The sequence below is a fragment of the Oxyura jamaicensis genome, chromosome 2, assembly GCF_011077185.1.
Source record: "Oxyura jamaicensis isolate SHBP4307 breed ruddy duck chromosome 2, BPBGC_Ojam_1.0, whole genome shotgun sequence".
NCBI classification, from domain to species: Eukaryota; Metazoa; Chordata; class Aves; order Anseriformes; family Anatidae; genus Oxyura; species Oxyura jamaicensis.
The window spans coordinates 118,780,311-118,804,921 of record NC_048894.1 but is presented as its reverse complement, the minus strand read 5'-3'; the positions used below and the strand labels follow the sequence as shown (position 1 = coordinate 118,804,921).

Below are 24,611 nucleotides of genomic sequence, written 5' to 3'. Positions count from 1 at the left end.
CTAACAGCATTGCGTAGATGAAGCTGGTATGTATGAACTGAATCAAAAATACCCGCAGTGCCTGTGCTGCACAGGTTGCAAAAGGCTCACTGACAACAGCTTTGATGCAGACAACTGACCAGTTTGAAGAGGGATTTGCTTTGTTGCTGCATATTGTCCCTTGCTCCGTGCTCTTTTAAGTCATTCATGTACGTGTGGCAATAGACCATCACCTGAGATGTCAAGCAGCAGAACCTATCGAATCTCTCAATGTATGTCTTGTTTCTACCTTAAGTATTCTGCATCTTTACTTATTCTTTCCTCAGGCTTTTGTGTTTTAGCTCATAAGGTTGTATGATACAGTCACCGTGCATCAGAGTTATAGCAATAGTAGCAAAGGCCATCTTGCCTATATGTGATGCTTGTTGTTTAATGTAAGGATATGGTGATCTGCGAAGGTACTTTCTTTCCAGATCTTTTCAGAGCAGCAGTTCTTTGACTGTCGGGTGTATTGGAGGATTAGCAGCTGCTTAGGAATTGGGCACTCTTTTTTGCACTCCTTTACTTTGGGGGCTGGGATAAGAAGCAGAGGAGATTTTGTTTTAATTGAAATAGCACCAATAAATCATACAGAAATCTGAGGTTATTAAAAACAAACAAACAAAAAAAAAGGCAGTGCTAGGCCCTGTTTGAGCCCCAGCCAGTGTTGTTCAGGCTGTGTGAGTAAGGACAGGACTGGGTTTCTGCTGTGTTCTTTGGGCTGGTGCATAAGACACCACATAAATTCAGGATCTGGCATAGGTACTGGGGGGAGACTACCCTTTCTCTCAGTCACTTTATTTCTCTGTCAGTTGTTGTCTGTCCCATGTGTGAGCTTCCCAACCACCTAATCTAATCTTGTGAGGCAAATCTAACTCTCCTGTGCATGGTCTTTCCCTGTTGCAGTCACTTCAACTTCTGTGTTCAGCTTCTGGTATTGCAATTTTTCAAACACTTCCTCCCACCACCTTGCCCCTCTTGAGCTTGTGTTAGTGAGATGGGTGTTTTTTCCCTCAGCAGGCAAAAAATGTGGTGGGGTAGAGGATTTCTCCAAGCTCAAACGATGAATCACTGGTTGGATTGTTGTAGTCCAATGTTTTCTGACTTTCTAGCCCATGCTTATTTTACAGACTTTGCTATTTAAAACCTGTCCCTGCCTTCTGGCACCCTGTTAATTTCTCCAGTACAGCCAGTTCCTTTGTGCTGTCTGCATAGCAGACCTTCAAGTGAAATTGCTGAGCTCTTTGGTAAGTTCTACATTTTCAGCTTAAATGATGAGCACAGCACAAAGAAGCGTGACTGGTGGCTGCTTTTTTCTGTGCTGTTCCAGTTTGGTCTGTCTCTCTCTGGCTGAGCCGGGATCACTAGCTGCACAAGATTATGCTGTATGGTAATAGATGTGAGTGGAGTTTATTTTCAGTTCACCAATGTCATTGTGAATTCCACCTGGCAGACCACAGTACCAGGAACCCTTTTACTTGACAGATTATTGAAACTGTTAAAAACACCTTGTATTATGATTCAGGGCAGATGACTCTCAGAAAAGTAAAGCTTTTGAATTTCTGTCTATCTAGTTGTGCTCTGCAGCCTAATTATGTTGTTTAAATGGTATATCCTAAAGTATGCAGGTTTAGAAAAAGTTATGAAACGTAAGGAGGTAAAAGAGTTTGGGCGATGGTCCGAGACAGGCAGGCCTGCGGCAGGTTAATCTGAAATTTCCATCAGTCAATTCTGATAGAAGCTACAATAAAGCATAGAATTGGTGGCCACCTGGGTAGGTGTGATCATTTGGGAAGAGTCAAGAGAGCCCTGTTTTAGGGTCCTCTTGGAGTTCTTTGGAGGTGTCATCGAGAATTAAAGATGTTCTGGTTCAAAACTCCCAAGTAAACTATATCAAAGGCTTTTTAAGGCAACTAAGGAGCTATAATGCAAGAGGGAGTGTCTTTAGGTGTTTGCACAGATAAATGACGTATTAAAGGTAGGATCAAAGGGTAGAAGTAAAAAGTCAATTCTCAATTAAAGGAGCGTCCCACTTAGATGTCGCAGAGATCTGTGCTGTTCATCACATTCGTAAATGGTGTAAGTTAGGGGATGAGCAAGTGGGTGAGCAAGTTTACTATGAAGAAGGCAGCCAGCTGTGAAGAACAGTAGGACAAGAAAAAGAGCATACAAAGCTAAGGGATAAGGCTGCTTCCAAGCCTTCAAAAGGTTCTCCATAAAACTGGTAGCGGAGAGACCTGTGGGACGACTTTTCCAGAGTATGCTGTGGATATTAGAAAGGGATGTGGTTTCTAAGGGGAGCCTGACCTGTTGCTTGGAAGAATGATGTGCTGAAAGTTGCTAAATGAACAGAAACTATATAATGGTTCAGGAGGCCCCTGACATGAAAATAGTTGCAGGTCAGAAGAGTATTGGTAAGAATTGTCACACAGTTGTGACCTGTTCTGTTCTTTTGGCTATTACTGGAGACAGAATACTGGGCTAGATGTACCGTTAATCTGTCCCACACACTTACTCTCATCTTCTTATATCTAAGAATGTCTTGTTTTACTCTTGAGACAAAGGAAAATAATGTTTCTTATGGGCATCGGTTAATTCTTAATCGTATTAGTGTAGGATCTCATAGGCACATTTCCTATCTGTGTTTGCTTGTACGTATGCAGGATTTGCATTGGGTTAGGGTTTATTGTAATAACGCCATATTCCTATATGCAGATTATGTAGTAATCAATGTTTGCTTTCACATAAGCATCATCAGCATCATGAATGTAGATCCTTTCTGGTAGTTTTTGGTGTGTGTTTTTTTGTGTGTGTGTGTTTTAACTCCAAAACACATAAATGTACTTTTGCAGGTTTTAAACATTCTAAAAATAATTACAGCATCAACATTGTTTGTATCACAGTCTTTCCAAATTTTTTAGAGAAACTTCTGTGCAGTGCCATGGAGATTCTTAAAAAGCCCATAAAACCACAAGCATCAGATGGGTTAAACTCTAGGCAGCTCTTTGGAATCCTTTGGAACATTTAGTAACCAAAACTGAGCTCTCAAGATTTAAAGTGGACCTAAGTAATTTAAAATATGGAAAGCCCACAAAGAGATGCTGGTTAGCATTCTGAAATTCTGTTTTGTTTTGTTTTTAAATTACAGACTATTAAGTCATGATAAAATAAACTTTGGTGAATTTGTTTTCTACTTTTCCAGAAACTTAAGAAGAAAAAAAAAAAAAGGCATGATAGGATTTTTTATGTATTCTGAAAAAAAGTTATATAATACTCTTTCTAGCATGTTATGAGTTATTTTCTAAAATTAAAAAACTGATTGTCCATATTTCGTGACTGTAATACTGCTTTTTAAGAGTTGCAGATTGTTTCATGATCATGAAAAAAGTGTTGTATGGAGTAGTCAAATCTAGATGAATGCTATCTATATATAGTGGCCATTGTTCCACAGCAATTTAGATTTTTTCCCCCAGATGTTTCCTTTATTAAGTTTTAAAAAAAAATGTATATTTAACAAATGTTTACTAGTGGGATCTGTTTGTTTATTCACAGAAACACGAAGTGGGTCTGGGCATCTTAGTGAGCACATTTGTTCCTCTTGCCTACCCATCTTTCACACTAGTTTGAAAGGATATGGTTGTTTATCCCCACTCAATTTTATGCAGTGTCAGCAAGTTTCTCTGTTTTGTGGATATGTTTCAAGGGGAAAAAAAAAAGACTTTGTTAAAGTTTTGAATTTGATGAAGTATCTTAATTATTGTATTTTTCTGCCTTGTGCATAGTACACTTTGCAGCATGATCTTTGTTGCACACATACTAGGTATTAGCAGTGTGCTGTCACTAACAATAGACTGCGATGGTTGCCTGGTGTTAGTTTCAGTGCTCATGTTAATTCAGTGCTCATGTTAATAAGTTTTAGCTGTTAGGCTGTTTCCCTGGGGGTGAAGTTTTCTGTGTTGTTATCTCTAAGTCATTCTCATGCTTATACGCAAGTTCACTTGAATAGATATTTTCGTTATTTTGCCCACATCATTTCATTTTCCTGCAGTAGCTTTAATGATCAATTCTCCTGGTGCATGCTTGGGTTTTGTTTTGTCTTACCGCAGCCCGTGCCTGCTCTCACTGCTGTCCCACCACGAAGGACCATGCGTACGGTAGACTAGAATTTGAATCTGTGGAAAAGGGTTCTTCTGAATTTGGCTTCCTGCTGTAAGGAGAAGTTCAAGATAAGATAAATATGGACTTGTATATATATATTAAAAAACAGACTTATCAGTTCTTTTGTGATTAGTTCGCGTATGTGTGCATGCACCTTGTACATGAAATGCTGTTGTACAATAGGGCCAGTGTCTACGTCTTTGAACAATTATTTAAGATATCTGTTGTCCAGAACTGTAAAATGCCAAGTTTGATGGCATCAAGACCCACCTGTCAATGCCATCTCGCCAACCCTGAGGGCCTCTGTTTGGATCCCTTGGACTTTTCACTTCTTTCCGTAGGCTTGTGAAAGAACAGCAGCTGTAAAAACCTCAACCAGTTCTCTGTTACTACAAGGTAATGTACCTGTTGGCTCTCTTCCTCTCGCTGCCTCCCGTACAAAAGGCCATGACGGCTGAAGGCAGGGCTCTGGGGGTTTGAAAGCTGTCCCTCCTGCCATTTGGCAGTGCCGTGTTTATTGACGGTCGTGCCAGGTGTCTTCTTTGCTTAGGGGTGAAGCATGTGCGTACATGTTGTTTGCTCTTCGAATCTCTTCCAAATTACACAATAAAGCAAGCAGAAAATTAAATGAAGTATCATTTTGTGGAAATGCAGAAGTGAGCCTCTCCTGGCCTCGGTAAGCTCCCTGGTTAAAGCACTTTTTGGTTATCAGTCTCACTAGAGCAAACTGTGGAGAATCTTACTACCAATGACAGGATTGTCCTTCTAAACATGGGTGTCAAAGGTGAACAGGCTGTTCACCTTTACTGACTGTTTCCTTTAAAAAGTGACATACTGTTCAAATGAATGTGTATCAGATCACCTGCCAAGAACAAAGAGTGTCATAGACCCTTGCATCTGTCAGAAGACTGACTTTAATTCAGTACTGAGAAAGGCACCCCTGAAGTCATCAATACTTCAGCATCTTTGCCAGTTAAGCGTGGATTTTTCATATGTGCCTGACTGTTCCTGTTGGTGGGATCAACTTTCCAGCTGAGACCCTCCCTTACCAAAAGATCATTCTCAGTAAGAGGTACCCCCTGGAAGACCCAGGCTGGAAGCTGACCTGCAAGCTCCATCTGCTTTATGATGGCTCTCCTGCTGCAAAAGTCAAGCATTTTTCTACCAGGTCAGATAGACTGAGACCTACCGCTTGGCCTGAGGTCAGCGCAAGTGTGCAGTAGGCATGGTGACCCTTGATCCAGGAAGGATGGCGGAGCCTTGCAGGCCTGCTGGTCCCAGCGTGCTGTCCTGGAGCACTTTGCCACTGGTGCCCACAGCCCCTTCTGTGGCCTAGCAGAGGAGTTTGATGGAAGGAGGGTTAAATCCACACCTCCACAAGCTGAACTGCCTAATGACAGGCATGTGTGCAAGCCCACAGAACAAGAAAAGCGTGAGGAGGCTAAGTGGTGATCCTTCTTCAGTTGCCTTAACCCAGCAGTAGATTCCTTCATCTTCAGGAGCTCTAACAACATTTGCATGGTTTTGATGGCCCTGGCTGAGACAGGCAGACCTAGCGAGGAGTTCTGTAGTTCAGTTCTGCTGCTCGGTAGTGGAGGTGCTGTCTGACTGCTGTCTTGGCTCTTCTGCACTAAAGGAAGCGGCTGCATCAACTGCTGGATGCTTCCTCAGCTCTGCTCCCCCTGCTATCCCTTGCCACTGGCATCACCTGACTGCTCTGTGTGCCAGAGCAGATTTCCTCAGTCAGTATTTTTGCTCCTCTTCCAGTACTTATTGATAAAGAAAAGTGGCTTCTTATGCTACAGTAATTGCAGTTCTTCCAGACATGTTCTCCACAGAGGCACCACAAGCGATCTCTCCTTCACTCTGAAGGAATCTTTTTACTCCTTATTAACAAATCTGAGGGAGGTCAGACTGGATCATCCCAAACTTGGTAATGGTTTTCTCCATTACCATCCTTAGCAGCAGCATCACCTGTCTTGGCTACTTGTATTCATCTTCCATCTTCCCAAACTGGGATGTCTGTCTGTGTTTCAGCTTTCTTGCCCTCATGCCACACTCCCAGCCAGGCCACCGACCTCCGCCCAGGTATTTCCCTCTCCCTGCCAAGCCTAGGGCCTGACTCCTTCATCAGCCACCGCCAACCTTGCCAGCCCCCTCTCATCCAGCATTCAAACTCCTGAGACAGGCGCACAAGACTGGGGCTGGCAGGGCTGCAGCAGACACTCTTTCCACCCAGGAGCAGATGCTGAAGCTGGAGGTGGCCACTTTTCAAAGGAGCATGTTGGTGGCAGTGTGTACAAAACGGCTCTTAGCCCACAGCGTGAGTGGAAAGCAGAGTGTGGAGATGCTCTTGGCTGCACACCACTTTGGGTGTTGTAAGGATGTGCACAGCACAGTTTGGGAGTCCCTTGCCTTACACCACTGACGGTAGCAGTCATGAGGGTTCACAGGCACAGCCTGGATGGACATTATTGTCTTCAGAGAACTTGGTCCTGTTCACGTGAGTACTTGCTCACCTGGGATCTGTGCGGACAGCACTTCTTAAAGAATCACAGTTTCCATAGGGTAAGTAACCACTTTTCATTTTGTTTCCTTAAATAAATATTTAAAACCCAGGATGACTCTGTAATGCTGTTGAATATTTAATTCTGTCATTATTACGACTAATGTTTCTGAGACCTTTGTTCTGCTTTATAAACTGGTGAATTTCAAGAATCGAAACTTGATGCACTGCTCTGTATTCAAAACGCAATGACACTTGCTGACAGATACTGTGTTCTCAATACTGTGCTCTCATTATAACTCCCTTATTTTGAAAGAAAATAACCACGACACTGACATTTTCCTTTATTGTGTTTGGACGCTCTCAACAAATGTAAGAAATGCAAGCTGGGGGAGGATTATTGGTTGTGTTTGTTTAATGTCTTCATTATCCTTTTAGTTTACATATACAAATCATGTTTTAAAACATTTCCAAGTGCAGCTATTTTTTCAGATTCTTAAAGATGACCTGTGAATTTTGGAAAAACAAATGTCCCTCTTCTTATTATCAAAAGCAGGAATAAGTGATTTAGTTTAGTGTTTGGGGGCTTTTTTTTCCCCTTGACTCCTTAGAGCTGGTAAATTCAAATACTGTCTAACTGGCAACTATCTGAATGTTTGTAGGGTTGGCAAAATTAACGTCTCATGGATACTAGAAATCTGATAATTTCTAAGAATTATAATCTGATAAATTATAGAAGTCTATTTTGGTACAAATTCCCATGTGGGTTTCTGGTATGTTTGTTCATGTAACAATACATTTTGCATTGTGATGCTTCTCTGCTTCACGTGAAGAATAATTTGAGCTTTAATGTTCATTAAAAATTGTTCCTAACTCAGCTGGTTGAGAGGAAAACTTAGTAACACTATAAGCAGTTACAAGAAGAATGATACGTCTTTGTCCAGTATTCCGCCTCAGAGATTTTCTAGCATCAAAAGCTTCTGAAGAAGGTAGTCCTAAAAATCAGCATTATAATGGACAACTGTGGTATTCTGTGTGTAAGAGAAAGTCCTTTATCCAGTAACTGACTTGCTGCCATGAAGCATAGTTTTTTTATCTCGTGTTTTCATTTAATCTCATCAAATGTGGCAGATCTTCTTGCCATTCATTCAAATGTCTCCTATTTTGTATGTATTTTGTTGAACACCTTGACTTAATAATGGTCTTGTAGAAGTTGAGATCCTGCATTGCCCTCATCTGGATCCACTGCATTGCAATTTGACTATATTTGTGAGGTAATGAATGAGTACCTGACTTTACTCCTTCATTCCGTTCAGTATTTTAAGTACGTCTGGCATTTACCTTCCTTATTTACTTGCTCCCATTGCTCCAGTTTCCCTTGATAGGATAGTCTTCTCATGCCTCTGATGGCTTGTCCCTAAGGCCATCTACTTTTTGCTATAGCTCCTTCAATGTAAGAATTCAGTACCACAAGCATTTAAGCGAAAAATGTTGAATACAGTTGAGAGAGCATTATATTATTTTACTTTTTTTTTTTTTCTTTTAACTGGAAATAGTCTGTAAATACCAATAGTGAAGGGACTAAGTCCCTTAGGACTTAATTCATTAAATTTTTGTGGCTGTCTGAAATGCTGTCTGCTTATTGTGATCTACTTTAGGAGAAACATTTGGATAACAAAGCACTTCCTTTCTGCTGTGGCAGTGGGATATGTTGAGATAGGCATCACAGGGTAACTAATCTATAATGGTCTTGCTAGGAGAGGGAGCAAGGAGTCATCAGCATTTTCTCCCCAAAACAGAGTGATCCAGGGACCTCTGAAAGAGGCGGTGAGAAATGCGTCTCCCCTTTCTCATTAGTTGAAAACAAAGCTTCCAGTTTTGGTTCGGGTACTGGAGCAGTTTCTACCACCTGCCTGTATGTAAAAAGCCCCCCGTTAATGCTGCACAGCTGCCAGAAAGCTTCAGTGGGTTGCTGTGAAGCAGTTCTGCCTTTGATAGGTGTTCGAGCATGCCAGTTTGCTTACATTTGTGCTTAACAGCAGAGGAAGCTGGGGCTGTGCAAAGCTGAATTTGGTATCAAAATAAAGAAAACTTGAACAGAGAGAATGGAAAATGAGATGGGGAAACTGTGTGGGGGGCAATGTTGTGTTATTCCAGGGCTCCTACCGGATATCTTCAGCCGAATAGGTCACATAGGGTACGTGCACTATACAGGGCTTTGCCCTTGCATACCTGGAAGAGTTGGAGGGAATAAACATCTCCGCTAAAATTAGGCATTGAGCACATTTTCAGTATATACCTGTGTCATCCAGGAGGCCTTCTGGCAAGAAAAGGAAGATGTACTGCAATTTTAAAAAGGATGGTGGCAGGGAAAAGGGAGATGTAAGGGAAATTCCAGAAAGGCCCTCTGGATTTGCTCAGGCACACCTAGACTTGCCCTCTAGTGGGATTTACCTGTAGCGCGTACATCATTAGGATGCTTTATTATTTTTTAAAATTAATTTTATTTTCCTTTGCAGGTCACCTTTTAAGCTGCTATTTCCTGTATAATTAAGCAGAATGAAGGCATTAGGTTCTAGTAAAGTTGGGCCTAATCCAGAAATCTTCTCTTATTCAGTCCTTTCTGAGTAAGAAACTCAAGTCTGGGCCCAGCGTTTTACATGTTTCACTGCTATTTCTAAATTATTTGTGGTCTGTGGATTTCTTGGTTTGTTTTAACTTTATTGAAAACTCCTCTGCTTTTGTCTAATTTTATTTTTTATTTTTTTACTGTCCAGTGTAGAGTTAGTTGAAATGATGTAAGTATACTGGAAATTGAAGTGCATTAATTGCTACTGATAATGCAAGATCAATTGATTCATAAAGTTTATAATTAACAGTTCTTATTGTTCTGTGCATGGGTTGGCTCTATCCCTTTTAACTTTTCCTTTCTGATCCTTTTCAACCCCCGGTCTTACCACATCCCAGACTTTCTGAATATACTGGTTTCACTAGAGTCTAGTCCGTTCTTCCTTTTGTTTTTCAGACCAGTAAAAATGGGAAGTACTGGATTCTGGTTTCCTCCAAGAAGAGTCAGCGGAACTGGTTAAGACCAAAATCTGAGGACTTTAGTGGGCAAACATCAGGTGTGCATTGAACAGAGGCTGCTTTATTCCTGTTTTAAGTATATGCTTCTTTAAAAATAGTATTATATATGAGCTTTTGTGTAATGTGTTTGTTATATTTGATACTGCATATAATCACTCATCCTGCAGTTGTGAAAGCACCAATAAGAATGAGGATTTTAAGTGATATTATGTTGAGACACAGACAGGCAATATTACTCATAAAATTCTTTCAGCTGGTCTTTGGAAAGTGTAATATTTGAGGATCAGTGTTTTTTTAAGTTTTATCTCCATTGCTCAGTCTATATATCCACAAGAAAAAAAAAAAAAAAGTGGTTATTTGCTATTCAGAAATCAATAGTGAAGTTCTTACTTGCCTCATCTGTTGAGAAATTATAATAGTACTTACATGTTTTTTTTAATAAAACAGTCATTGCCAAAGATTGAATCCATACTATATTTGTTCTAGTAATGCATTTTAAGGACACTTAAACACAGTTCAAAGTCAGCTTAATTAGTTTTGATCATAAAGAAACAAAACTTGAATTCGTCATCCATATGAATGTGCTGAGTTGCACCTGGTACAGCAACTAGATCACCTGAAATTTTGGAGAAGATGAAAGTAACGTAATATTGGCCTGAATATAGGATGGCCTCAAGCCTGAGATGTGATCCTCGCATTTAGAACAGGAGTGTTGTTTAAATTAACAATTAAACTCCGTATGCTGTTCCACAACAAACACTGCTTTTGCCTTCGCATCAGACCCTGCGCATCACCCTTCTGCATGGCCTGGTATGCTGTGTCTCTCCAGCGTGACGCATGTTCAGCTCCCCACCTGCCCCTCAGTGTTACCAGACTACCCTGTCCTCTTGTCCTTAGATGTTCCTACCCCCATGCAGTGCTCTCCACAACTGTCTGCCCACCCCCGTACGGTTGTCCACTGTCCTGTCTCAACCCAGTATCTCGCCTTCCCTGCATCCCACCAGCTGTGCCTGCTTCTCCTCTTGTCATCTGCTTGGCATGGAAGCCACTTGCTGCTGTGACGCAGCATGGTCAAATTAATCACGCTCTCATACAGCAAGCAGTAGAGGTAGTTCCTTCGCTTTTTGCCACTAACACTGCCTGTACCTCAGCCTGGGTGGGGATTTGGCTGGAGGCAGGGCGGGTGGTAGCAGTGCCTCCCCACACTGAGGCAGTAGGTGTTTCAGGACACTCTGGGAACCAAGTCTCGTAGGTGCCCACAAGGCATGGGTATGCTGTATGTAAACATAGAGGCGGCTGGATTTTTTTTTTTATCCCTCAGAACTTGAGTTGTCCGGAAAGAACAGGCTAAAACGAGATTTCATTCTATCTTCAGGCCAATGTGCATAGAAGACTGGTGTATTTGTTTATGGAAGGCACAATAAATTTTATTACCAGTTCCTCATTAAAATGTGTATTGAAAAATCTTTCAACCTATAAACTTATCACAACTTTGATGTGAATGAGATTTTCCTCTTGGTTACATTGGCAGCTCCACTGAAGTCTTTGGAATTGGTCTTCATATACTTTTGTTGCAGAAGTACTTTGGTCTCAAGTCTCCAAACAACTAACTTTTTTCACTTATAAACTAGAATATCACTTATGAGACAGAAACTGAAATTAAGCTGATTCTTTGAAGACCTGTGCACATTCCCACTCACGGAATTGTTGTCCCCAAGCTTTGTCCCGTGAGTGGGAATAGGCCAGAGACAAATCTGAAATAATAAGAGTCCTTAAAGAAACACCTTTTCTGTTGCTGGGTATCTTGAAAGAGGCTAGTGGTTCCGTGTAAAATTTGGGGGAGGAAAGGTGGTCTTACGAAACTTCTTGCTTTAAGAGTATAGTATAGCTTAATCTGCTATTCAAAGACTATAGGGTTGAAAGGTAGCAGGTTTCCATCTTGCTCTGCCAGTGTTTCTCTCCTCTTACAAAGACAAGAGAGGAGTTACGGGGAGGAGGGAGGAAGAGGCATAGACAAAGACATACTCTGTATATGCGTTTCAAATGGAAATCTCGAATCTGAAGCATTCGTAAAAATGCACATGCAGATATTAAAGAGGCACATCCCCTCCTGTCACCCCACCCCTCATGTCCTGTCCTGCCGCGTCCTGACATAAACACAGGCTTTCCTTCCTCCCCGCTTTCTTCCAGCGCCACGCTGGGGCTGTGGCAGGGACCTCCGAGCTACCGAGCCTCCCCTGGCTGCCAGCTGGGATGTGTTTGTTTTGCTTACTGGGGAGGTGGCACGAGGCCGGAGCAGCTGCTGCCTGGTGCTCCCTGCCTGACTCCTGGCCGCCCTGCTCCACCTGTCCCAGCAGCTGCCGGCTTCCCCAGCCCTGCTGCCAGGGGACAGGGGGGTGGCCGGCCACCGAGCCCCCAGCCCTGCCTCTGCCCCTGGCCTTGGTGCCATCGGGCCCGGCCCGGCCTCCTCTCGCACAGCTGTGCCAGCGGAGGCCGTGGCGGGTGGCAGCTGCAGGGCTGTGACACCAGGGTGGGGGGGGATTGCTGCTTCTGTCAGAGAAAGGCCAAAGCTGGGGGCTTTTCGGCCCTGCCCGCTGCTTGCATTGGGTCCTGCCCTTCCGCCATCCTCCTCTCTGCCCCTGCCGACCTTGTGTTTGACCCTTTCCATCATGGATAGCACCGGTTTGGGTATCTAAAGTAGCAATTGTGCTCCAGCGATCAAATAAAAGCTGTCAGCGGCTTCTGACAATGGAGGATTGTTGAGTACCCTGTAATCACAGGCGCCCAGTTGCTACTATATGTTACCAGACTGCAAGTTTAAAGCCACTCTTGGCAACGACTCAGATGTGAGCATCACCCACCTCCTGGAGCTGAAGGCTGCCGGTTTAGTTCACAGTGTGCAGTACCCCAACAAGGGCTGGGGTCCTCTCGGAGGACCAGGAGCCTTCATCCCAAGCTAACCTCAATGCTTAAAACCCTCGTGCCTTGCAGGGTGGTGTGAGGAGGAAGTGGGTTTCCCGTGCCGGGCTGATAAAAAGCCTAATCTGTGAGGTTTCTGTTATTAACACATTGAGCCTCCCTTAGCAGAGGAGAACTTCACTTGGCATTACAAATTATTGGAAATGTGTGTTTTGCTGGAATAAGCGCACAGACAGTAACCAAAATGAGCCGGTATATCAGAGAATATGAGCTTTGCACCCCACCCCCCCACCCCAGGCTGTCAAAACGCTGCTTTTCACATCGATTTTCAAACACCCAGTTGCATTTCAAGACGTGCAGATTTTCATTTTGATAACTGTGTATGTGCATGTGTGCGTGCATGTGTGTGTATGTCCGTACAAACACCACAGGCACAGCTTTAATTCCTTTGAAACCTGAAGCTGCCAAAAGCCATCTTCATATGTTCTGAAGTGAGTTCTTTGTCTGATGCCTCCTGAAACCTGACAGTAACTTTGCTGTTCTCCGTCAATGCCTGAGGGGAAAGTTGTGAGGTGTAATTTCAGGGCATATGTGGATCTGTTCATCCTGAGCAATGCATTTTAAGAGTTGCAGCAAATAGTGTAAAGAAACCTGCAGGTATTACATTAGACCAGCTGAACCTAATTTTATTTTTAAGTTTTATTCAGAAGCATCACATAGCAAGTAAACTTCAAAATTTAAGTTTAGTTACAAACTAGTTGTTTCTTATTTTTTTTTTCCAGTCCCCTTTTGCTTTCTTTTACGACCACATGAAACTTGAGAAGCCATCTAAAGCTAAATCATTTAGTGGAGTTGGGCAATTCCCAAGTGTCCAACAAGAAGGCCTGGTTTAGGCTGCGATGGCCACTGTCATTCCTGGTGATTTGTCAGAAGTAAGAGATACCCAGAAAGTCCCTTCAGGGAAACGTAAGCGTGGTGAAACCAAACCAAGAAAAAACTTTCCTTGCCAACTGTGTGACAAGGCCTTTAACAGTGTTGAGAAATTAAAGGTTCACTCATACTCTCACACAGGAGAGAGGCCCTACAAGTGCACACAACAAGACTGCACCAAGGCCTTTGTTTCTAAGTACAAATTACTAAGGTATTAAACTCTATTTATCTTTCAGATTATATTATCTATTTTATGTTGGCCGTGTTAAGCCGTGTAAAAGTATATATTTGTGTACGCCTTCAGCTGATTGCAGAGAGGATGTGTTAATTAAAAGTAGCCATTGGATTGTTTCTAGAAATCTAAATTACATAAGTTTGCAAGCTAATGTCTTTGATTTTGTTTCTTAATTTGTTTTCTGTTTTTGTTTTATGTTTGTTTGTTTTCTTAATGAGAATAGAATTTTCATTTGTATAAGGAATTGTCACAAGAAAAGAGTATGGACTGAAATTTTTTGGCTATGGACTTTTACACAAGTACTTTCATACTTGCCCTTATACCCCTGTTACAGTAGCTAAAACCCACCAAAACTAAAGTGTCAATTTAAGAGAAATGGCTCGTGTTTTGCTATATTTTAATTTGTCAAACTGTCTTTGTAGTGTCATGCTTTCAGTTAAAAGGTTCTGTTGCAAAGCAACCTTAGTGTAGTATTTAGCTGCCATTAAAAAATGAGCACGTGTGTTTTTTGATCAAAATAATTACTTACAGAATATATCTGTGTTTAAAGGCATATGGCTACTCATTCTCCTGAGAAAACCCACAAGTGTAATTATTGTGAGAAAATGTTTCACCGAAAAGATCACCTAAAGAATCACCTACATACACACAATCCCAACAAAGAGGCCTTTAAGTGTGAAGAATGTGGAAAGAACTACAATACCAAGCTTGGGTTCAAACGTCACCTGGCTTTGCATGCAGCAACAAGCGGTGACCTCACCTGTAAGGTATGTTTGCAGACTTTTGAAAGCACAGGAGTGCTGCTGGAGCACCTAAAAACTCATGCAGGCAAGTCATCGGGTGGAGTGAAGGAGAAAAAACACCAGTGTGAACACTGTGATCGTCGGTTCTACACCCGGAAGGATGTCCGTAGACACATGGTAGTGCACACTGGAAGAAAGGACTTCCTCTGTCAGTACTGTGCACAGAGATTTGGGCGGAAGGATCACCTAACGCGCCACATGAAGAAAAGTCACAACCAAGAACTTTTGAAGGTCAAAACAGAGCCAATGGACCTTCTAGATCCCTTTACCTGCAACGTTTCTGTGCCTATTAAGGATGAGCTGCTTCCAGTGATGTCTTTACCTTCCAGTGAACTGACATCAAAGCCATTTACAAACACTTTGCAATTAAATCTCTACAACACTCAGATTCAGTCCATGCAGAGTTCTGCATCTGCACACCAAATGGTTGCCACATCATTACCATTGGGAATGCCTTGTCCAATAGATATGGAGTCTGTCCACCCTTCTCACCAGCTATCGTTGAAATATCCGCTCAGTTCTACCTCATACGCAGTTTCTATGCCTGAAAAGGAACAGCCATTGAAAGGGGAAATCGAAAGTTACTTAATGGAGTTGCAAAGTGGTATGCCTTCTTCATCCCAGGATTCTCAAGCATCTTCATCAAAACTAGGGCTGGATCCACAAGTAGGGCCACTAGATGATGGGTCTGGGGAGGTTTCCCTTTCCAAGGGCTCTGTTCCTATTAGTGAACCTCTAAACACCCCGTCATTGGACTTTTCTCAGCTGTTCAACTTCATACCTGTAAATGGCCCTCCCTATAATCCTTCTGTTTCAGTGGGAAACCTCGGAATGAGTTATACGCAGGAGGAGGCACATTCTTCTATGACTCAACTTCCACCACAAACACAGGATCCACAAGATCCTAGCAATAGTATAGGCCTTGGGTCTCTGCACTCATTGTCAGCAGCTTTCACGAGCAGTCTAAGCACAACCACCACCCTACCACGATTTCATCAAGCTTTCCAATAGGATGTACAAAGCTGGCTTGTTACTGTCTATTTGTAGAAATGCCTTAGGTGACCATTTTTAACTTAGTGCCTACTATAAGACATTATAAATTCTCTGCTTTTGTACAGTACCAATCTCATGAAGCCAGTAAGAAATTTTTTAATGTTTTGAAAGTGTTTATTCTCAGCTGTGTTTACTTTTTTTTTTTTTTTTAAGTCTCATTGTATTGTTTTCATTTTCACTGCCAATTGACACATTTAAAATGTTCACTAGAAAGTCATCCCAAGCAACCTTTCAACATGCATCCCTTTTTAAAAACTTTTTCAACCATACCAGCCACTCTGTTTTATTGATGTCAGTGGTGGAACTACCATTTTTACCTTTTATATATTACAGCATTTGCAAAGAATCTAGTTCAAACATGTATTGCAAAGATTTCTAAAGATTTGGGAAAAAAAAATCCTCAGTCCCTTTCCAAAAAAAAAAAAAAAAAAACTGTTCCCAAATGGTGACATCTGATCTGTTCTATAATGACAATTCTAAATTTTTAAATAAATATAGAATTCAGATTTTTTATGAAAACTTGTATGTGTATATATAGAAGTTCATATATACACATGTACATATATATAACGTTTTGACTTGTATTGAAGTCATTATAAAAGGTGTTACAAATTTTGCCATTTTCTGGCTTAAATTGTGGTGGCCTGTTATGAATATTGGAAGAAAAAATATAGTTTAATTTTGTAAAATCATGGCTGAACAGAATTTCAACAGAGAATCTCTGCTTGCCTAAATGACGAAAGTTTCAAGTTGAATTTGGAACTGTGTTGTGCTTTCATGACTCTGGTAGAGGAAAACAGGCAAAATTAATGGCTGATCTTGAAATATAAAAGTGTTGTAATTTAGTAATGCAGAATATTTTGTTGCAGTTTTTGTTTTAATTCTTAACTTGCTGTTTTTTCTCTTTAGTAGCATAGAAAGAGTACTGCATAGGAATCTTCCAATAGCGTATTCACATTTGTAGGCATCGGTCTTCTCCCAGCCGCCACCGCCAAAGGGTGGATTGAGTCCAGCCAGAAAGTGTGTATCTATTTTCTGTTCAATATTAGTGTGCAGTCAGAGAGTGAATGTAAATTTGCAAATACCAGTTTTTAATTTTTTTTTTTATTGGAATGAACTTTTCAGTTGTGTTACATGGTGTGTTATGTCCTCCTAAGCAACAAGTTAGATGTTAATCATACTTTCTACACCTGGGTACTTGGTTAGGGACTTTTTGCCCACTGCCAAGATTTAAAGACAGGACTCTTAGGAGTGAAGTAAAAGCATATTGCTTACACCACTTTTACCTAATGCAATATATTCTATTCCCCAACCCCTAATAACCAAAAGAGGAAAAAAAAAAAAAAAAGAAAAAAAAAAAAACCTGTGATGCATGAAAGCAAACTAGATTTGCTGTAATTCAACAATAACTCGCTTTTCCTTGTCATTTTTGTACAAGGAATTAAAAAATAGAAATAAAATACATTAGTATCTCTCAAACAATAATGAGGATTCATACAAGGTTTTAAGTGGTTAAACTAAATATACTTCACAGAAACAAAAGTTGCTCCCATTTAAGGAGCTCATGCTCCGGATGTTTTATCAGTAGCTCCTACTTTTTTTTTTAATTCTAGGAGCAATATGCAGGTGTAGTTTTACTATTTTATACATATGTGTATTTAAATTTTATTACTGAAAGATAACATTTTTATAAATGTGTTTGTGTTCCAAAGGCATTAAAATAAGGATGTATTAATAAGGAAAATACCTTTTGAAATTCTACAAACTACTCCTAGATTTTGGGTTTAGGAGCATGTTATCTCAAAGTGGGCTTTTAGCTCTGCTTCATGACTGCTTCCTCTGGTTTCTATGAAACAGATCGCTTGCTTACTTACATCTTTAGTTGAATGATTTGTTCAATATTGCTTTTTTTTTTTTTTCGTCACCTTTATAAAGGAAAGAAAAACACAGGTGAACAGAGCACAAGGTGAATGCAACAGAATGTAATTCTGGTTTAAAATAGCAACCACAATGCATATAGGGAGACGTTGGCTTTACTCTCGGTCTTTTAAACCAATTAGGAGTGAAGATCAATGGACTTCATTCCTCTGGTGGTTCTGCCCTGCGTGGAGCTTCCCCTTGGCAGAGGGAACCTGCGAGCGCTCAGCATCTCACAGGCAGCTCTGGCAGCGGCTGCAGAATTGATGGGCAGCGCTCTTCCTCCTGGGCAGGGAATGTGCAGGCACCAGGAGCTTCAAAGCTGGAGTTTTGGGTATGGCATGGAGGAATTTGCTCGTTCAGGAGTCGCCAGTAAATTTAATCTCACCTGCCGCTGCCAGAAGCTCTGCCAGACTAGTTGCGGAAGGGATTTGATGTGGCACATCTAACATGCAACAAGAGGCAGTGCCACCTGCTTATCAGTCTCAGTTTCTGATTATAGACTTGATTAAAAAAAAAAAAAAAAAAAAAAAAAAACACATCACAACAAACACTCAGCCAACACCCAGTTCTTAGTACTTAGCCGGAGTCCTTACCACTTGGTTAGTGCCTTAATTTCCTGAGCAGGGGTTGACATTTCACTTCAGAGGTAGACGTACATTTCACTCGAGAAGTAGGGACCTCAGACAAGATATTGAACCTCATTCAGTCAGGGCTTCAGTCGGCCAAGTTAGCGTGCCGCTGAACGAGGATGTATGATTACGTGGAAGCAGGTTTGACAGTGTAAGCAATATTAACACCTTAGTGCTTTCGAGTAATGTTTAGGCAGAGTCGTTATTGGCCACTACTAAAATGTCAGTTTTTAAACCCTGTTTTCTAGGTTTCAAATTGATGCTTCGAGGGAGGGGGGAGGGCTGGCTGATCATGCACCACTCTTTGTGCAACTTCTAAACTTCTAGTAAGGTCTTTTTTTTTTTTTTCTTTAATATATATATTTTTGTGTACTTGTTGCTTGTGCTTTATTTAGTAGTAAATTGTGGAATAGAGTGATTTATTGTTAATTTGGCAGTAGCGGTTTTTAAAAACCATATACTGACTGAAACATGAGCCAGAGCTGATTGCTTTATTAAGCTAATAATGAATGTTAAGAGTACATATTTTCAGGATCATTTGCCTAGTGAGCTAAACATGTATTATAGGCCAATATTTTTTAAAATAAAGCTTGGTCAACCTCTATGTTACACATATTACAAGATATAGCACTTTCAAAAGAAAAACCTAAACCTTTTAAGAAAGTTTCTTACAGGTTATGCTTTTTATTATAAAACCTTTTATTATAATTTGTTTCAAGTGCCATTAGATTACATATATGTAGGCCTTTGGTATAATGCTTTGTGTACAAAATGGTAGACATTGTAATTTTAAACAGGTACATTTTTACAGTGTTTTCTTATCAATTTGCTATATTGCACAGAACCAGTGTGTCTTTCTTAAGGGTTTTACAATGGTTTTTACTAGGTTTACATGTTTCAAACTACACTGTCTTCTACTGCCATTTTGAATACCAGTCAAAAAAAAAAAAATTAGGAGTTTGTCCTCACCAATTGTAAACTGTGTCCTCTGGAGTCCTGGATGGTAAACTATTGCAGAAATACTTAACACACAGTATTTGATGCAGATTTTTTTTATCCTATGCTATCAACGCTATGCTGCTGTCTGAAGTTAACTTAGGGCCTGATCCTGCGTCCGTAACGTCAAGGGGAGCAGGATTGCATCCTTCGTTATGTCTGTCTCATACACTGGTTTAGCAGCTTACCCTGTATTCTTCTCGGTCTCTAGATACGCCTCTGAAATAAATGTACTTACCTGCTATGTAGTAAACAGTATAGACTTAGCTGCCCATCCTGCATCTTCCCAGTGTACAATTCAAACCCTAGCCTACTTAGCATGACACTCAACATGCAGATAACGCCACAGTAGCTCAAAATGTGTTTGGATAGTCCCAAAGCTTTTTATGTAATGAGGGTGTCTTACTTTGTTGGAAGGCAGTGTCTTTTGATAACAGTTATCTAGCCCTGGAAGCGACACAGAACTATTGCTAATCATATGTAAACACTTTTCAGTATAAGCTTCAGTGGTACAGTTGAACCAGAGTGAATGTTTATCTCCTCAGAAACACTCCTGCAATATTGTTATATTGGATCATGCTGCTAATGTAACTTGGGATACAACTCCTCTCATGGTGCTACAAACCTCCCTGTCTCATTCAGATGTATTTTTACCCATAGAAAAAAGGACTATACTAGACCTATAGTTGTATGATATATTTTTATACTGTGACTTAATTTGTCATTAATGAACTTTGTACAACACCACAATGTATTCATATGCACTTGCAAAAGTAAAATTTTGGACATGCAAATTTAAACGCTGACAAGCCCAGCTCTTGTTCACAAAAATAGATGACAATTAAAATTAAATGTGGGCTTTTTGTATGGTGTGGAGTGAAGAACACACTGTATATTACTAAAAGCCTTTGAATTTAGACAAAAACTGGGGAAAAAAAAGTATATTGGGGAATGATGGCACACCCAAACCTGACTCAGATTGCTGAAATTATATTTTTTAGCTAGTGGAAAAATTGTTTGGACTTGTATGCTAAAATGTTTTAATGATAAAAGTTTTGAGTCAAAAAATATAGAAAAAAAAGAACACAGAAAACCCTGCATTCCAGACTGAATTTGTATATGTTTCTTGCATTTAAAATTTGCTATCCTGTGATATGGGAAATCGAGTTGCTTATCATGTATATGTACTTTAAAATGTATTCACAAACTACTGTTGTATTTGTATAAAATATAGACAAAAAGATTGCATATATATTTTTGTGTATAAGCTCTGTAAAATAGCAATCACATTATGAAGCTGCAGCAGAACTTCATTTTAAACATTCACATCCAAAGAAACAGACTATTTATTGTCCACATACCCTGATTATAAAATATACCTTGCTGCTATTAAACAATAGTGCTGCAGCTTCTTGTGGCCTACAGTGTTATGTTTGCTGTACAAAAATATGTGAACTCCACAAAATATATCAATAAAATTACAGAATGGTTTTAGTTAATGAATACCTTATGCCTGGCATTTCAATAGATAATCTCGGTCTGCATGTTTGGGATTACAGTAAGTAATTTTAAATACATCCATTTTTGCTGGGTGTACTTATTCTGATCTAGCGAAGGTATAACTATTTCTGATTTATGACTGGTAAAATGTCAGTTTTTCAGAAAATCTTAAAGCATAAATATCTGCGTTTCATGATTTCACCAAGGAGCAGGCTGGATGATGCTACTGTGTCTGTGACAAGGCAGATCTGACTTGAAGGAAACTACTGTTTGCCATCAAATTGCGCTTTGAAATGCTGTCGGAAACCAGAAGGTGAGTTTGGGGTTTTCATGGTGGGACTGCTCGTGGGAGAAGCAGGCAAGTGATTCTCCATCACTTTGGATTAATGCAAGTAATTTGCTTTGATTGTTACAGTTTATACGGTAAACTGTAAGGGTGTGGCATGTATTACCAGCACAATATGTGGGTTGTCTCCCACATATTGTCTCCCTGAAATGCTTCCAGGAGAAACTTCATTGTTTTGATCCCACAGACCTCCTGTCTGCCCGTGACCTTGCTGTGGAAGCCTCACTGAGAAGCCTGACTAATGCACTGGGGGAAGAGGTACCATGAAACCAGACAAGCAGCCTACCCACAATTGCAGAAAGTTGCCTCTGTTCTTTTTCCATATAGCTGTTTCCCTAGCATGGACTGTTTGCCAGGAAAGTAAACGACTAGCATTTGCTATGTGCCTGTTTCAAATTCACATTTCATTGCTTTTCAGAATGTATTATCGGAAGTATCCTCAGCATTGTCTGTGTTTTCCTGCTCTTGGGTTCCTCTCTCTTCCGATTCTTTAATTTTTAGATTTCCTCCTGCACCCCCATCTGAGAGAAATGATCCTTACAGAGTCGTTGGCTTTATCCTTCACAGACGTTTCTTCTTCCTTGTGATCCCTACCTGTTTCATCTGAACTGACTTATGACTTCTGTGTCACAGGTTTCTAACTTGCTTGGGAGGATTGGCTGTGTTATGTTGAGAATCAAAAGCTGTACAGCTGCAGGATGAGGAGGCTCCTGTCTTCAACTGTGTATTATCCAGATTTGTTAGAAAGGTGTAGAAAGAAGGTGAAGACGTGATCCATAGTAGGCCACTGAAGCATTTAATACTCTTCAAAACCCCACCACTCCCCCAGAGAGAAAACCACCCAGTTGTCTCACTGTTGTAGATGGTGTCAGCCACCACCCCTGGATTAACATGTCCTCCTTCCAAACTGACACCCTCTAAAAACACTGATAAGTGAGATGTGCTAGACAAAATGGTGGAAGTTAAGGATTTTACGTTAGTGCTGAGGGGCTTTCAAGCTCTGTGAGTTATTTTCTTACCCTGCTTCTTCCTTTGGCAAGAAAAAGAATTATGCTTTGTTGAAAGGGACATTCAGAAAGATCACCAGAGCTGACACAGCCATCCATCCCTTCTTTCTCTCCTGTAACCACCTTTTTCCAAGCCTCACGTACAGAAAAATGGCCCTTCAGTACGCCCTGTATGTCTGGTCTCTCTGTCCTCCAGGAGTGGAAGAGAAAGACTGTGCTAGTCTCCCCCTTCACTTTTTTGTTTGTTTGTTTCTTTCTTTCTTTTTCTTTTTTTTTCTCAATCCTAGCAGGAACTGAGCAGCCACATGCTGTTGGCTTCTCTGCTTTTCAAATCAAAGCATTGTATTAAGTCAGATAGAAATTAAGTTTTCCAAAGTGGCACTTGCTGTAGTTGGCACAGCAAGGGTTTGCCATCGCAAACAGGCAGCAAGTCAGTCAGCAAGATAAGCTTGATTACAAAATTTAGTCTGTGCTTAAAAGTTTGAGATGTGTAGTAGGGGATTAGCTGCTGCTTATCGTTACTGGGTAGGGCCTCTGGCACAAAAACAGCAATGTTTTGTTACAATTTTTGGAACAACAGCGGAGATAAGTGATGCTGAGAATGGCAGACCACAGTAGTATGAAGTAACAAGTTCCTGCTCACGTGCTCTATCCCAGGTAATTCACTACAAACTTCTCCAGCTAATAATAAATACAATGTGTAACATCTTGTGCAGTATTTTATATGTATACATGTTTTTTTTGTTGTTGTAATGGCCTGCGTGTCTTCAAGAAATCAACATTTTCTGATAAATATTTTAAAAACATAATTAACAGTTGTGTTCTTCATTGTCGTTGTCATTCCGCAGCTTTGTCTCCTTCAGGGATGTTTGTGTCATAAAATCACCAGCTACAATGCTTGTTTGCCTCACAGCGGATTGCAAAGACATCAGCTAACAGCTGAGCTCTCTGAAAACAGGATTATAACGCATGCTGTGGTTGGTTTGAAAATCATTTGAATTGATGCTTTGCCCATGGCACTGATTTTCTCTGTCACACTGAACTACGCTGTACAAAGAAGAATGGTTTAGTGTCATTTTCATATAAATCAGCCAGATCCCTGCTTGATGGGTATAAAATAATGCAGAGTACCAGAATAGTGACAGTTTCTGAAAATCAGCATATTGCTTAAACTGTTGTATTTATACGTATACGCACACAAACGTGTGTGTGTGTGTACATGTATGTATGTATGTGTATGCATGTGTGGGGGGGTAGCCAATCAAACCTGGAAAAGTTGAGAAATTAGTTTTATTTTGTTCTGTTTTGCTTCAAAAAGTTTAAGCTTCTCTGTTTTTCAAGTCCAAAGTGAATCGTGCAGTTTGTAAAGGTATCTCCTAGTTAGCACGGCACTTGGTTTCCCAGGCAAGTTGGAAGAGTTTCTACCAAATACTTGATTAATCTATGAGAGACAGCAATTTATCTGCAGGGCACACAGACTCTCGTGAGGAAGGTGTTTGTCAGCTATCCTTGTGTAGCATTAGATACAACTTCAGTAGAAAAGTTGTGCAGGCTGTGCCTTTGAAATTAAGCTCACATCTGGCTTTTTGCCTTTTTATTAAATTGTTACACACATGGTCATGGGCAAATCCGTAAGTTCCCTCACAAGTGCTTACACTAAAGAAGAAAAAATGTAGGCTCTATATGGTTAAGGGGGCTTGCCATAAATGAGCAATTTAAAGCTCTAATGTAGGGATATCAAACACTAATGACAAGTAAGCCTAGACTAAACCCCTCAATTCACTGAAGTCTGTCCTCACCTAAGAATTGTCTCCTTTTTCAGTGCCTGGAGTGTTGTGCCAGTAAAGTACTACATTGGTGCCCGATAGCTTGTGTGCTTTGTTCGGCTTAGGCATATTTCTATTCAGCAGTATTTTTGCAAGAAGCTTCTGCTTATTCACTAACATGAAGCACAGAATATGTGCTTGCTTAAACTGTATGAACCTTTTTAATCAGGCAAGTTTTATGCCCTTTAACTTCTGGCAGCCGCTGACGATTCGCTGTGGCCCACCGGAGTAGGAGCCCGTCGATTCAGAGCCGTTGGATTTAGCTGCTCCTCCTGCCTCTGCCCCTCTGTGCAGCTCTCTGATGATGTGGGGGTTGCAGAGCCGCTGTGTTTGCTGTGGCCGGGTGTTTATTCCAGCCATGGAGCTGGGCATTACCTGTGGTCAGGGGGCTGTGTGAGCTGCTGGGGGAGACTGACCCTTTCATACGGCACATGAGCAGCGTTCATCCCTTGAATTCAAGACACTGATCCTAAGCACCACCATTAAATCTGCTGTGCCTGGGAAAGCAGCTATTACCAAGGGGTGAATAGCACTAACGTTATCCCCTAGGCCCTTTGCTGTGGGTGACTCATTTTGCTCATTGAGCACTGAGGCTGTTTGCTAGTCCCTAAGCTACAAGCCTCAATTACCACCACTGCTCTTTCTTGTCTCCCCATGACCCGGGAAGGCAGTTTGTCA

General features: G+C 40.9%; 1 protein-coding gene across 5 annotated transcripts in view; it reads left to right on the top strand.

Annotated features, from left to right (window-relative positions):
* Positions 1-20,757, top strand: part of PLAG1 (PLAG1 zinc finger) — a 50,852-nt gene extending 30,095 nt beyond the window's left edge. For 3 of the 5 annotated variants that reach the window (XM_035317379.1, XM_035317381.1, XM_035317380.1), the window contains 3 exons: positions 9,708-9,807; positions 13,471-13,829; positions 14,404-20,757. In XM_035317379.1, the coding sequence (XP_035173270.1) occupies positions 13,588-13,829; positions 14,404-15,667 (1,506 nt within the window). In that variant the 5' untranslated portion in view covers positions 9,708-9,807; positions 13,471-13,587 and the 3' untranslated portion in view covers positions 15,668-20,757. The remainder of the gene's footprint in view (positions 1-9,707; positions 9,808-13,470; positions 13,830-14,403) is intronic. The other 2 variants (XM_035317382.1, XM_035317383.1) reach the window with 1 other exon arrangement.
* Positions 20,758-24,611: the final 3,854 nt, after the last annotated feature.